The sequence below is a fragment of the Rhinatrema bivittatum genome, chromosome 6 (genome assembly GCF_901001135.1).
Source record: "Rhinatrema bivittatum chromosome 6, aRhiBiv1.1, whole genome shotgun sequence".
Taxonomy (NCBI): Eukaryota; Metazoa; Chordata; class Amphibia; order Gymnophiona; family Rhinatrematidae; genus Rhinatrema; species Rhinatrema bivittatum.
In genome coordinates, this window is record NC_042620.1 from 26,941,531 (window position 1) to 26,955,849 (window position 14,319).

The 14,319-nt window shown below is 47.0% G+C and overlaps 1 protein-coding gene across 3 annotated transcripts in view; it reads left to right on the forward strand.

Moving 5' to 3' along the window:
- Positions 1-14,319, forward strand: part of EPB41L5 (erythrocyte membrane protein band 4.1 like 5) — a 327,612-nt gene that overhangs the window by 252,523 nt on the left and 60,770 nt on the right. For all 3 annotated transcript variants that reach the window (XM_029605154.1, XM_029605157.1, XM_029605155.1), the window contains one exon: positions 9,774-9,928. In XM_029605154.1, coding sequence (XP_029461014.1) covers positions 9,774-9,928 — 155 coding nt within the window. The remainder of the gene's footprint in view (positions 1-9,773; positions 9,929-14,319) is intronic.

Genomic DNA, 14,319 nt, shown 5'->3' on the forward strand with positions numbered 1-14,319 from the left:
TTGTTTGGAAAGCACTTAAAGGTAAGAGGAAAAAGAGCCACTGTAGTAGTCTAAAGAAGTGTCTGAAAAAGGTAAGAAAAAAAAGATTTATTTATTTATTTAAAAACCTTTCTATACCGTTGCCAAGTTAAATACCATCACAACGGTTTACATGTAGGCACATATTTAATGTAGGTAAAAGTGTACTATAGTACATTCTAACAGGTGCCGTCAAAGATTCGGTTACAATATATCATTAGACATAGTCATTTAGTGAAGTAGTTCATGACCAATTGTACCAAGGTACTTACACGGGTAGTTTTATCACACCTAGTATTATAGTTATGCTTATTGTGGTGTAGAGTTCATAGACTAATCTACTGTAGAGTTCTAAGTACTGTGTGTCGGTGCCTTTCTGTCTTTTCCTGAATAATTTCTCTCTATTCTCTCATCTCTTTGTAAAATGCTTGTTTAAAAAGCCATGTTTTTAAACTTTTCTTGAATGCCTTGAGATCACTTTGTAGTCTGATCTCTGGAGGCAATGTGTTCCAGATTATGGGTCCTGCTAGTGATAGGGCTCTTTCTCTCACTTGTGTCAGTCTTGCTGATAAGCGTTCAACTGCAAGATATCGCAGAATGTTGGTATATAATAAATAAATAAATAAAATAATTAAAGAAGAAGACAGGCCACACTATCTGGAAGCTGGCAAGTAGGAGAGCAAAGGAGTAAATGGAAGAAAAATAGCTAATTAGTTTAAAAAAAAAGAATAAAACCTTTTAAAAGATATTAGCGACAGAAGGAAGTGCAAAAATTGGGATTGTAATACTCAAAGCTGTAGCAATGGTAACATGGAATAGACTTAGTTTTGGGGCACTTGCCAGGCTCTTATGGCCTGGATTGGCCACTGTTGGAAACAGGATGCTGGGCTTGATGGACCCTTGGTCTGACCCAGTATGGCATTTTCTTATGTTCTTATATAGAGGCTAACGAGGAGAGAGTGAAATTCCTTAATATTTCTGCTCAGTGTTCATTGGTAAAGGCCTTGGAATAGGACTACAGATTACTGCCACAAATAAGAATGGAAGGAGGAAGACCTCAATCAATAGGGCACATGGAATACATCTGAGGGCATTAAAGGAACTTACAAAAGTTCTAGCAGCTGGCTGACCTTTTCAACACTTTAGAATCAGAAGTAATTCCAAAGGACTGGAGATGCACATCTGGTGGTTCTTTACAAGAATGGAAGAAAAGAGGAATCTGACCTCAGTACGGAGTAAATTACTGGATGAAATAAAGTATAATGCAGTTTCTGTAAATGAATGGATTACAGGAGCTGAAGCAGCATGGTTTTACTAGAGATATGCCTTGTCAGATGGATCTAATCAATTTCTTTGACTGGATGACCAGAGAGTTAGATATGGGGACAGTGCTAGATGTAGTGTACTTGGATTACAGCAATGCCTTTGATACGGTTCCACATAGGGGACTTTTAAACAGAGTGCTGTAGGTATTGGTTCCTAAAGTAACTGACTGGGTTAGAAACTGGTTGAGTGGGAGGTGGCAAAGTGTTGCGTTAAATAGAGTTCACTCTGAGGAAAAGTTACCAGTGGTGTACCTCAGGGATCAGTCCTTGCTCCTGTTCTGTTCACCATTTTTATTGATGAGATTGCAGGAGGGCTATGAAAAAGGTTTGCCTTTTTCCAGATCCCAAAATCTACAACAGGGTAGATAATTCTGGAAGATGCGTAAAACATGAGGGATCTAGTGAAGCTTGATAAATGGGTTAGAGTCTGGCAGCTAAGATTTAATACTAAAAAATGCAGAGTCATGCATTTGGGTTGCAAATACTCAAGGGAGCAGCCTAGTATAGGAAGTGAAGTTCTGTGTACAAAAAAAGAGTAGGAGTCAGGAGGGAATATCTGACCTTAAGGTGGCCAAAAGGGTAGATAGGCTGATAGCAAAAGTCAGAAGGATGCTTGGGTGCATAAAGAGAGGAATAGCCAGCAGGAAAAAGAGGTAATATTACCTTTGTATACATCTGGTTTAACCTCATTTGAGTACTGTATTCAGGTCTGGAAACCATAATTTCAAAAGGATATAAACTAAATAGTCCAGAGGGCAGCTATTTTTCATTTTTTTTAAAGGTTTTTATATTCCACCAAATTCAAACAAGTCTGTTTTTAAGCAGATTACAGTGTAATACATACACATTGAAATGAAATGCACTAGAATGAACAAACAAAAATTAAAAGATGCTCTAGTCAGATCAGTCCTTAACAAAATACAGAAGTTAGGATGCCTACATGTCTATAGCATGGAAAAAGCTTTCCTATGTGTTTCTTGCTTCCGAGAAGTTTTGTGGGAAGACACCCTAAATAGCTACTCATTAGAAGAATGTAGGAAATGCTGGGGAACTCTGCAGTGAGTCTGATATCTAATCTTATGACTTTAAACACTATTGTGACCATCTAAAATTCACTCGCTGTGTGGAAGGAATCCATTGTAACTCAGTCTAGAAGTAATGTGGTCTTTGGTGCACAACTGGCCATCAGCCTGGCAGCAACATGTTGTACAAGTTATAATACCCTGAAAAGACTTTTTGGAAAGCCTACAGACATTGAGTTGCCATTGCTTGAACAATGGTGTGAAAACTGTCCTTTGACAAGACATATTTAAGCCTATGAATTAGGATAAATTGAAGTCTAAGCTGCTTCATCACAAAGCCTTTGGGGAAAGACTTAAATATCGAAATGTGTACCCTGGAGGAAAGGAAGTAAAGAGATTTGATAGACATATAAATACCTCCAAGGAATAAAAAGATGGGAGGCAGGCCTCTTTCAGTTGAAAGAAGGCTCTGGAATGAGGGGCTCATGGGATGATGGTGAAAGGGGGTGGATTTGGGAATAATCTACAGAAGTATTTCTGTCCAGAAATAGTGGTGGATGCATGGAACAGCCTCCCTATGGAGGTGGTGGTGATCAGGACAGTATCTGAATTCAAGAAAACATGGAAGAAGCACAGAGGACCTCTGTGGGAGAGGAAGGGACTATAAAGCTGAACAGGAGATGTAAATGGGCAGACTGGGTAAGCTGTAAGGTCTTTATCTGCTATCATGTTCTCAGTTTGTATGCTTGGTTCTTGGCCCTATCTTTTTCCTTCTCCTTTGGGCTTCCAGCTAAATTGGAACTGGATTCTGGGCTAGGCATCATGAACTTTCATTTGCAGTTGTCTGGGGTTTTTCTTCCAATTTTCATATGCCCTCTCATCTCCACCAGGGGCCAAAGAAAATTGCATCTTCTAAAGCCCAGCTAATGATTACCCTAAGCCTGGCCACTAGGTGTTGCTGTTGAGTGATGGCTGTGAATGCAACATCTGCAGCCTTGGCTGTCATGGGAATTGAATTCAAGTTTTCCTCATGGCAGTGCACAACACTGCCCTGAGCTTGTCCCAAAATGCTATTTAATACTTTGCTGAAGAAATGTTTAGGAAACAAGGTTTCACAATGATTGTTGGAGAGAGAGTATTACAAACTATGGGGAGAGGAGCCATACAGTTTATTACTACAGTATGGATTGTGTGTCGCTATTCTGTTACAGATGTAAAACCAACGGTTTGCCTAATGCTACAGGAACCAGGTTTTGGGAATAAACCCAAAGAGAAATTTACTTTGGGTAGAAGGGAAGTTCTAACATATGATGTGAGACTGGAAGTTGGTAGACTTAGGAGAAATGAAGGAAAGTATTTCTTCACAGACTGGGGAGGAGGATGGATGCATGAAGCAGCCTTCTGCTAGAAAGCAGTTGAGGCAAAATAGAAAATTGTTCTGAAATGAATTCTGTTACTAACTAAAAAAGAGATGGAAATTCTCAGAAGGAACAGCTTGAGAACCTCGGCCCATGTAATTAGTGGAATGCCTCAGGGATCATTCCTTGAGCTGGTTCTGTTAAGCATCTTTGTGAGCGATCTTGTGGGGAAGTTAGAAGGAAAAGTTTTTTCCTCTTTTCAAATGACACTAAGATCTGCAACAGAGTGCACATTTTTGAGGAAGCAGAATGAGAAGTGATCTAAAGAGATAAAGAATGGTCAGTTTCTTGGCCGTTAAAATATAATGCAAAAAAATGCAGTCAAGCATTAAGGGAAAAAAAATCAAAGTGAGGGGTGCACAATGAGAGGTGAGAGGCTGATATGTATAGACCCAGGAGAGAGACCTTGGGCTGATCGTCAGATGTGCTCAAGGTAGTGAAACAGTACGATAAGGTGGTGTCCAGAACAAGAGGGATTCTAGGGTGCATAGGGAGAAGTATAACCAGCAGAATAAGGGGGTGATAATGTCTCTGTACAAGTCACTGGTGAGGCCTTTCCTAGAATACTGTGTTCAGTTCTGGAGGTCTTACCTCAGAAAGGATATGGATAGGTTAGAGACTGTCCAGAGCGAGGCTGCTAGAATGGTGTGGGGTTTGTACCTAAATCCATATGAAATGAGTCTTAAGGACTAAAATATGTACACTGTAGAAGAGGGGGGGATGGAAATAATACAGACATTTAAATATTGAAAGGCATTGGTGCACTAGAAGCAAGTGTTATTGTTTATCTTAATATGTATATTTTATTGTAACCCTAGTATTTTAGATAGGTGAGAGATAAATTAATAAATAAAAATGTCTTTTTCAGATGAAAGTAAGATGATTAGATACATACCTTATGGCCCATCTACATCTCCTGTTCAACTTTATAGTCCCTTAGTTTCTCTGAGATCCTCTGTGCATGTCCCGTGTTTCCTTGAATTCTGTACTGTCCTAGTCTCCACCACCTCCACAGAAAAACTATTCCATGTATCCACCATTTCTGTAAAGAAATATTTCTTTAGATTACTCCTGAGTTCACCCTCATCTCATGACTCCCTTGTTCCAGAGCCTCCTTTCCTAGGCATTTATTCATTGGAGATATTAAAATGTCTCTCTCATATCTCATAAGAAATTAAGAAGTTGCCATACTGGATCAGACCAAGGGTTGATCAGACCCAGTATCCTGTCTCAAACGGTGGCTAATCCAAGTCACAAATACCTGGCAAGTTCCCAAACATTAAATAGATCCCATGGTATAAATGCTGGCAACAAGCAGTGGCTATTCCCTATTGATTAAGGGGTAGATTTTATAAATTTGCGCGATCGCGTACTTTTGTTCGCACCAGGCGCACGCAAGGGGGAGCGCATTTGTGCAACCTGCGCATGCCGAGCCCAGCGCGCGCTGCCTGTTCCCTCCGAGGCCGCTCCGATTTCGGAGCGGCCTCGGAGGGAACTTTCCTTCGCCCTCCCCCCACCTTTCCCTCCCTTCCCCTACCTAACCCCCCCCCCTTACATTTGTTGGCAGATTTACGCCGCTGAAAGCAGACATAAATCTGCGCATGCCAGCGGACTGCTGGCGGGCCATCTCCCGACCCGGGGGCTGGTCCGGAGGCCTCGACCACGCCCCCGGGCCGGCGCCACGCCCCCGGGCCCGCCCCTGAAATGCTGCGTCATTTCGGGAACGCCCCCGACATGCCCCCTCCCCGCCCCTTTTACGAAGCCCCGGGACTTCCGCGCGTCCGGCCGGATTTACGTGCGCAGGGCATTTAAAATCCGCCCCTAATAGTTTATGGACTTCTCCTCCAGGAACTTATCCAAACCTTTTTTAAACCCAACTACACTAAGGGCCAGATTTTAAGTGCCCTGCGTGCGCCGGCGCACTTATTTTGTATAGGCCGCCGGCGCGCGCAGAGCCCCGGGACGCCCGTAAATCCCAGGGCTTTGTAAAAGGGGCAGGTCGGGGGCGTGTCCTATATGATGCGGTGTTTCGGGGGCGTGGCGCGGCATTGCAGGGGCGGGGCGCTGGCCCGGGGGCGTGGTCGAGGCCATCGGACCAGCCCCTGGGTCGGGTGATGGGGCGCCAGCAGCCCGCTGGCGTGCGCAAATTTACATCTGCTTTTAGCAGGCGTAAATCATGCAACAAAGGTAAGGGGGGGTTTAGATAGGGCCAGGGGGGTGGGTTAGGGAGGGGAAGGTGGGGGGAGGGCAAAGGAAAGTTCCCTCGGAGGCCATTCCGAAATCGGAGCGGCCTCGAAGGGAACAGGCAGCGCGCGCTGGGCTCGGCGTGCGCAGGATGCACAAATGTGCACCCCCTTGCGCGCGCCGACCCCGGATTTTATAAGATACGCGCAGCTACGCGTGTATCTTATAAAAGCCAGCGTATTTTTGTTCGCGCCTGGTGCGCGAACAAAAATACGCGATTGCGCAAATTTTTTAAATCTACCCCTAACTGTCTTAACTACGTACTCTGGTAACAAATTCCAGAGCCCAATTATGCATTGAGTGAAAGAATTTTCTCCACTTTGTTTTAAAAGTGCTAATTGCTAACTTCATGGAATGCCCCCAGTCCTTATTATCCAAAAAAGTAAATAACCGATTCATCTTTACCCATTCTAGACCTCTCATGATTTTATAGACCTCTGTCATATCCCCCCCCCCCCCCCCCAGCTGACTCTTCTTCAAACTTAAAAGCCCTAACCTCTCTTTTCCTCCAGAATATTTAGTTCTTTGTCCCTGTGTGCTTTGTGACAAAAACCATTGACTGTGGTGGGAGACTAAAATGGCAAGAAAATTAAAAAAAAAAAAAAAAAAAAAGACGATATGAATGAAGCATTGAAGTAACCTGCACAGAGAGGCGGGTACAACTCAAAAGCAGCATTGGCAATGACTTGTGCTTCCTAGGAGGCATTGAGGTAACCTTCTTGGAGAGGCAGTAACAGTCCTAAATGCTTAGTATAATTACATTTAGGCATCCATGGACCTACATGAGAGGACCATGGATACATCCAAGTTCCCTGTACGCACCTGGATCAGTCCAGATTCCTGGCTTGTGCCTCCCTTCCAGCAGTTTTACTGACAATACTACTTAACCACAGGTCCCACCTGCGGTTCCTCGGTATTTCTCTGTTTCCAGCAGATAGTAAGTAGATGGGTGCACACCCGCAGTTCTGTGACTGAGACCATTTTTTTTTTTTTGGAGCCTTCCTCCCAGGGGTTTATTATTATTTTTCTGAATCCTAAGGGGTTCTCCCTGTCCGATTGAGGCGGGGGGGCCGGGGGTTGGTGACCCTTGTGTGTGCCCAACCCGTACGCCCGTGGGGTGTAAATCTGGTGGTCCAGATCCCTCCCCTTCATGAGGCTGCTTGGGCGGCTGCAGGCTCTAGGTTCCTTTTTAAGCTGAGACAGCCTATTTGGTTTTTTGTTTTCTTATAGGCTCTTTCTCAGTACTGCTACTTTTCATTAAAGTTTAAAAAAAAAATAAAAGAGAGAGAGAAACAGCAGTTTTTGCTTCTGGCTGTTAGTGTTTGATTCTGGCTGAGTGGCAGACCCTTCCCCCTTTACTTGCACAGTGACAGGTTTTGTTTTTTGTTGCTTTTTCTGCCGGCTGTGTTCCTGGTGCTCACCGGCATTGTGCAATGATGGGCCAGCGGTCAGCATGCTGCGTGTGTGGCGTGACTTGACCATGGCTTAGCCGCGTCGGCCTTTGTGCTGCGTGTTCCGAGGGGGGGAGGCGTCCTCAGCTCCTGTCCTGGACTCGCATGCGGTTGCTGAACCAGGGTGCTGATCCCTTCCTGATCAGCGTGGGAATGGCGGCCATCTTGGATTCGTTATTCAGCCACTCCCACACTGTCTGAGGAGGAAGGGGAAACTCCTCCTCGCTTTTCACTGGCCCGATCCGTCTCCGCCCCTGATGGGGGGACTGGGGTGACTTGAGAGGCCACTGGGCTGCCATGTTTGGGTCCTTTACCTGAGAAAGCTAGTTCTTTCGGGCCTTTTTCAGCAGACTTTGTACTGCTGCTGCATGAGGCTCATTTAGCCAAGCAGCAGGCAGTTACTACAGCCAGGGACCCTCGAGTTTTAGCAGTCCAGCCTACAGGGGGGTGTCTTCTCAACCCGAAGCAGTCTCGATCTAGCCGGCATAGCTCATTGGGGCTATATGCATCTACCCTAATGCAGAAAAATCCAGTGGATGGACTAGCTGTACTGTTTTGGTCTTTATCTGCAACATTCATAAGATTACTATGGGAAGGACACTTGGACTGCTTGTTGCAATCAAACATGGTTTACCTGGTTATTTTTTTATTGAGATTTAGAGTCTAGTTGGTGTCAATTTGTAAAATTGGGATATTTAGCACACCCTGTCTGGCTGCTCTTAGTTTACTAAAAAAAAGTCCTTTTTATGCTATCACTGTACACTGGAAACTGAATGCAAAGCTGAGACTGTGTTGCTGATACCACCTGCAAGGTGAGCCAAAGAAGGTTTAGGCCTAGGGCAAGACTCTTACCTCCTCAGAACAAAGGAAGAAGTAACCAAGAGCTGCAAAGATGAGGGATTGTGTAGTCTGTTGCCTGCAGTGGAAAGGAATCTGAGCTGTTAATTGCCATCTGTGCACAGGATCTAGCAAGTATGATTCCTAGGCCCCAGCGGTGGGAGGGGCAGCTTGATTCCCTCACCCTCCCCACTAGGCCTCAGTGGATGGAGTGGGGCAAGGACGACTTGATCCCTTGAAGGCTCCAGTAGTGGGGGAGAGCAGATGAGTGGGAGAGAGAGCTCAGTGCCTAGTAGGGACCCATTGGAGGGGAGAAGGTTCAGATACTTTACTGGGCCTGAGTTTAAAAAAAAAAAAAATCAATAGTGTCACCTGTGTTTAACTTAATTTGTGTCCGAGGTTGGGAAAGAAAAGTGGCCTCTGTACAGGGCTGGGTTTAAGATTTGGGTGCCCATAAGTAGAGTAGCAGGCTGATTCCTTTTGGAAGCTGTGCAAGCAGAAATAGGCTCCCCTTTGGCCTGAATATTTGGTAACCCAGCCAGTTGCCTATGTTGAATCTGCCTAAATCCAGGCTTGCTATGGTACAGAATGTGTAATAAACATGGAGGAAACCAAAGAGAATCTGAAGAAAAGAAAGCTCTGAAAATAAGAGAGTTTTAATCGAGAGAAAAGAAAAACTGGAGATAAACAGAAGATGAAGGGAGCTAGAGTAAGGCTGTTCATTTTATTTATTTATTGCAAGTTAATGTGATGGGGTGGGTTTCTGTGCTACCTGGTGACTCCTGTTTGAATTGTACGCCAGCTTAGGACCCTTAGTTTGTCTTGGCTTGCTTGCTTTGATTGGTTAAACAATGACATTGGCCTCAGCACATTTCATGGTTTATGTACTTTGTGCAAGAATATAGTAAGATGGAGCTAAGAAGTCTTTACCACCAGAAGGGTATTGTACGTTTTCAACTCGTTAGAGAAATGGAGAACTTCTTATTGGATCCAAATGCCAAGCTTATTTGAATATAGAGGTTATTCAGAGGGTAATAATCAAACTGTCCGCACTCGTGTACACTCTGCGGGTAGATTTTACCCACAGATTTTGCACAGACATCAAAGTAAAACTATGTGAATAGCATTGCTTTGATTGCCCAGTAAAAAGTACCCCCAGAGGTTTGCACCAGCATTTTCAGCAGGTACGTTTTTTCTGCCAAAACAAACAGGTAATTTTGAAAATACGTGCATTATTGCCTCCCCTGACTTAACTTTACTCATGGAAATGCCTCCAAACATCATAAGTAAAGTTAAATGTGTAATTTTACCCACTTAGAGGGTGGGCAGTTTTCAGAAAGCTTATTTGAATGGATAAAATGCTTTGAAAAATTCTTAATTCTTCTAAAAACTCACATTGTGCTGTGTCGTCTTGGCTTCAGCTAACCTGTGTCCCTTACCCTCTTCCCACACATGCAGTGTGCCCCTGATCAGTGATTTGCTGGAGACCTGCATAGATGATGCCGTAGGAGTGCCTGTCCCTGTGGTGATGACTGGGAACTCTGAAGTGCCAGATCTCTGTTTCACCAACTCCAGTGTGAGCGAAATGGCCCAAGAAAAACTGGATCTGTCCGGTGAGGAAACATCCTAGAGAAATCTGGGAGATATGAGAATGTAATTAGTTTTAAAATTCTACATGTGATTTTTTTTTTTTTTAAGTAGTAATACCCTCAACATAGCTGCAAATGGTTTGTTTGTTTGCTATTTGATCTTTTGTAGGATGCAATAGGAAAACTGATTTCAGCACTACATGCATTATGCTTTTCTTTAGTCAGACTCTGATACATATCAGAAATTACTGTGCAAAGAACTTGAACTTGTCTTGTAGCCTGCAAGTATTTTTCTCTTGTTTGCTGTGGATATAGCAGGGCAGCAATGCCTAGACTGCCTGACTTTAAGTTCTGCCAATGCAGCAAAATTATGTCAGTAACAGATGGCCATGTGCTCTGCTACCTCTGTTTGGAACCAGGCCATGAGCCATCCAACTGCAGGGACTGTGTCCTCATGTCCCCAAGAGCAAGGAGGCAGCGGCTGGCGATGATAGAAAAGCTGAGGGAGGCAGCCTCTGGCTCGTATGCTCCAGGCTCAGCTCATGGATCTGCACAGTCCTCCCTTGGGGCCCAGTTGGAAACCCACGAAGGTGAGGGGGAAGAGGGCTGCCTCGGTAGGTCCCTCAGGCGACCCAGGGACCCCACTAAAACACACCCAGGCCGCATCGATGCACGGAGCGTCGGAAGACCACTGGAAGTAAGACCCAGGCAGGGCTTGAGTGATGCAAGTACATTGACGCAGCAACCCGGCGCATGCGTCTGACACAAAGCTCGACGCGATGATCGACGCAACACACAGCACCAGAACTTAGCCAACACACCGACGCAAAGAGTCGACGCCAAAGCACCATGTGTCCAGGAACAGTGCGTCGAAGGCCATAAAGTCTATAGATCATCGAGTCCCACACGTTTCACCAACAAAAGGGGACTCATTGACGGCGGCACGACCGCCAGTGGCACAGGGAGACTCTGTGCTGGACCTAGAGCTCATCTCTTCAGAGGTGGAGCCATTATCCGTGCACAGATAATCGGGGTCATCTCACTCGTCACGGGTCTTCTTGGATCTTGTCAGCGGCCTCGAGGCGCAAGCGGGAGGGGTCACACCTCCAAGAGCCCCTGGAGAAGAGAGACAGGCCAGGCCCTGGGGTGGAGCGGACAAAGGCCCGACCCAGAGGCCCAGACTCTAATATTTTGCTAGCGGCAATCCCCCCCTCCCCCAGAGGAAGGGGTCACCACCCAGGGCCACAAGGGACGCTAGCCTCCCATGCAATGACACAGATTTCTCAGATCCTAGCTCAGTTCTTGTCCTCAGTGGAACAAGGCACAGCGGAGAGTGGAGAAGACCACTATGGTTGTAGCCCCGCACCTACAGGGCCTCGTGACACCAGACAGAAAAGGGAGCCCCCTGCAAGTGACCCCAAAGAGTTGCTTTTGGAATCGGAACCATATCCCCGGGGTCATCCACCGGGTATCCCCCAGATGGTTTGTCGACCTTATTCTTGGAAGATTCGGTTGGCTGCCCCCTGGTCGAGTTCCCTAGTGCTTCTGGGCGACAGGGATAAGGCGGATGCAGTTCTGTTGAAGCAGCCTGGCCACCTCTTCCTCCAGGGCGTGCTCCATTCCCTCGAGGTCGTAGGGGCCGCAGAAGTGTTGGTGTCCTGCTGAAATTCAAAGTGTATCTTTCCTTGACAATTTGGAGCACCCAGTCAGTGATAATATTCTCCCAAGCATGGTAGAAGTGGGATATTCCGCCCCCTACCGCTAGCAGCGAGGCTAACCGGGGTGCTGTTAAAACCCCGACTGAATCCTTTTTGTTGTTAGGGTGCGCGGGTCCCCGCGGGCGGTGCGTGTTGCGCTGTCGGTTCCGGTTCTGACCCCCCAGAGAAGCAACCGCGGCCGGTATCCCCACCAGAGGACATATCCTACTCCAAATTTGTGGGAAGATGGGAATCACCCTTCATGTGGGAACTTGGAAAATACAGGATCTCAGGGTGGAGGTCTTGGGTATCCTGAAAATATTTGAGACACCCGCGGAACCCACAGCCTTGCTTTCACACGCAGTGCTGGATGAGGTGATGACCAGAGCGTGGCAGGCTCCGTTGTGGTCCTCGACAGCGAGGAAGACCAACCTAAAATTCCGGATGCATGAGTCGCCCTTCTGCGCGGCAGCACAGCTGCCCCATGCCTCCATTGTAGTGGAGTCAGCTATGAAAAAAGCAAAGAAATCGAGGCTCTATTCTAATACTCTACCAGGGAGAGATAACAAGCTCCTGGATGCGTTTGGGAAACAGATGTTTCAGGCGAGCATGCTAGATGCCAAGATCCAGCAGCATCAGTTTTACATCGACCAGTGTCTGCAATCATTGAAACCACTCATAGGGATCTTGGCCCCAGGAGTGAATCCACCGCCACAGCTGCATGCAGTGAGGAAGGGCTACGCCACTTACTCCGCTCCATCTTCGAGGCGTTTGACACCTCGGCCAGGATCACCGCAGGAGCCATTGCGACAAGGTGGCTCGCATGTCTGCGGGTGAGCTCGATCCGGGAAGACGTCCATGAAAAGCTCGCTGATCTTCCCTGGTTCCCGGACAATCTGTTCGGAGACAGTGGCGCTGTTGAAAGAACAAAGTGTGGCAGTCCAGTCCCTGACTTCCCCGAGGGACAGAGCGTCATTGAGGAGGTACTATCATATCTCCCGGAGGTCGCATGCGCATTTGAGAGGGGGTAGAACGTACCCCAGGAGCAGCAGCCACCGAACCGGAACCTACAGTGCAGCACGCACCCCCCCGCAGGGACCCGTGCACCTTAACAAAAAGGATACAGTCGGGGTTTTAACAGCACCCCGGTTAGCCTTGCTGCTAGCGGTAGGGGGCGAAATATCCCACTTCTACTATGCTTGGGAGAGTATTCTCACTGACTGGGTGCTCCAAATTGTCAAGGAAAGATACACTTTGAATTTCAGCAGGACACCAACACTTCCGCGGCCCCTACGACCTCGGGGGAATGGAGCACGCCCTGGAGGAAGAGGTGGCCAGGCTGCTTCAACAGAACTGCATCCGCCGTATCCCTGACGCCCAGAAGCACTAGGGAACTCGACCAGGGGGTAGCCAACTGAATCTTCCAAGAATGGGGTCGACAAACCATAAACCTTTTTGCAACAGAAAGCAACAAGAAGGTGCGGGCGTTTTGCTCAGTGTACCCCCAGCAAGCATCACACAGCAAAAGACGCTTTCCTCATCTTGTAGAAGCAGGGGTTCCTGTATGCTTTTCCACCCATCCTGCTGATAGCACGAGTTCTACAAAAGTGCATCACGGCAGAGCCAACCTCATCCTCATAGTGCCGGCATGGGCCCAGCAGCCGTGGTACGCGTACCTAGGGCAGCTTTCTATCAGACAACTGCTGCCCCTGGGACATGCCGAGAATCTGCTATCACAGGAAGGGGGATCCCTCATCCACCCCACATGCCCACCACTTCACCTCATGGCGTGGAGGTTGAAAGCACAGTACTGTCATATCTGAACTTACCACCATTCCAGGAGGTATTGGTGTGCTCCAGGAAGTTGTCCACAAGGAGAAATTATCAGGCCAAGTGGGCCAGATACTCAGACTGGTGCAAAAAACACAATGTGAATCTCTTCTCTTGCCCACCGGAGCAGCTGTTGGAGTACCTCCACTCCCTATACCAGACGGGGTTAGCGAAAGCATCCGTCAGAGTACATGTCAGTGCGATCACCATGTACCACTTTCCTCACGAGGGCACTCCGGTGTCCTGCCACCTGCTAGTCTCAAGGTTTATGAAGGGCATCCTGCATCTGTACCTACCGGTCCAAAAGCCAGCGATTCCATAGGACCTTAACCTGGTTCTGGAGTAACTGATGTTCCCGCCCTTCGAGCCCATGGACAGTTTCCAAGTGAGGTATCTTTCCTGGGACGTCCTGTTCTTAGTTACCCTCACCTCGGCCAGGAGGGTGATTGAACTACAGGCGCTAGTGCATTATTCACTGTACTTACAGTTCCACCACAAAAAAGTGACACTACGTACACACCCCTCTTTTCTCCCTAAAGTGGTTTAGGCCTTCCACCTCAACCAGACAATCGACCGTTTTGATTTTCTTTCCGAAGCCGCACAAGTCAGATACTGAGAGACGGCTGCACACCTTGAATTGCAAACGTGCCTTGGCCTGCTACAAGCGCCATACTTACTCGGAGTCAAGAGCTTCTCAACTCTTCGTCTCTTTAACATGAACGCCCCTGGGCTCCCGGTGTCAAAAAGGACCCTCTCATCATGGATCTCACAATGCTTCCTATTCTGCTATAACAGAAGATTGGAGACTCTAGCTACATCGCCAAGACCCCATCAAGTAAGAGCGATGGCAGCATCCATCGCCCATCTACATGACATACCAATTCAGGA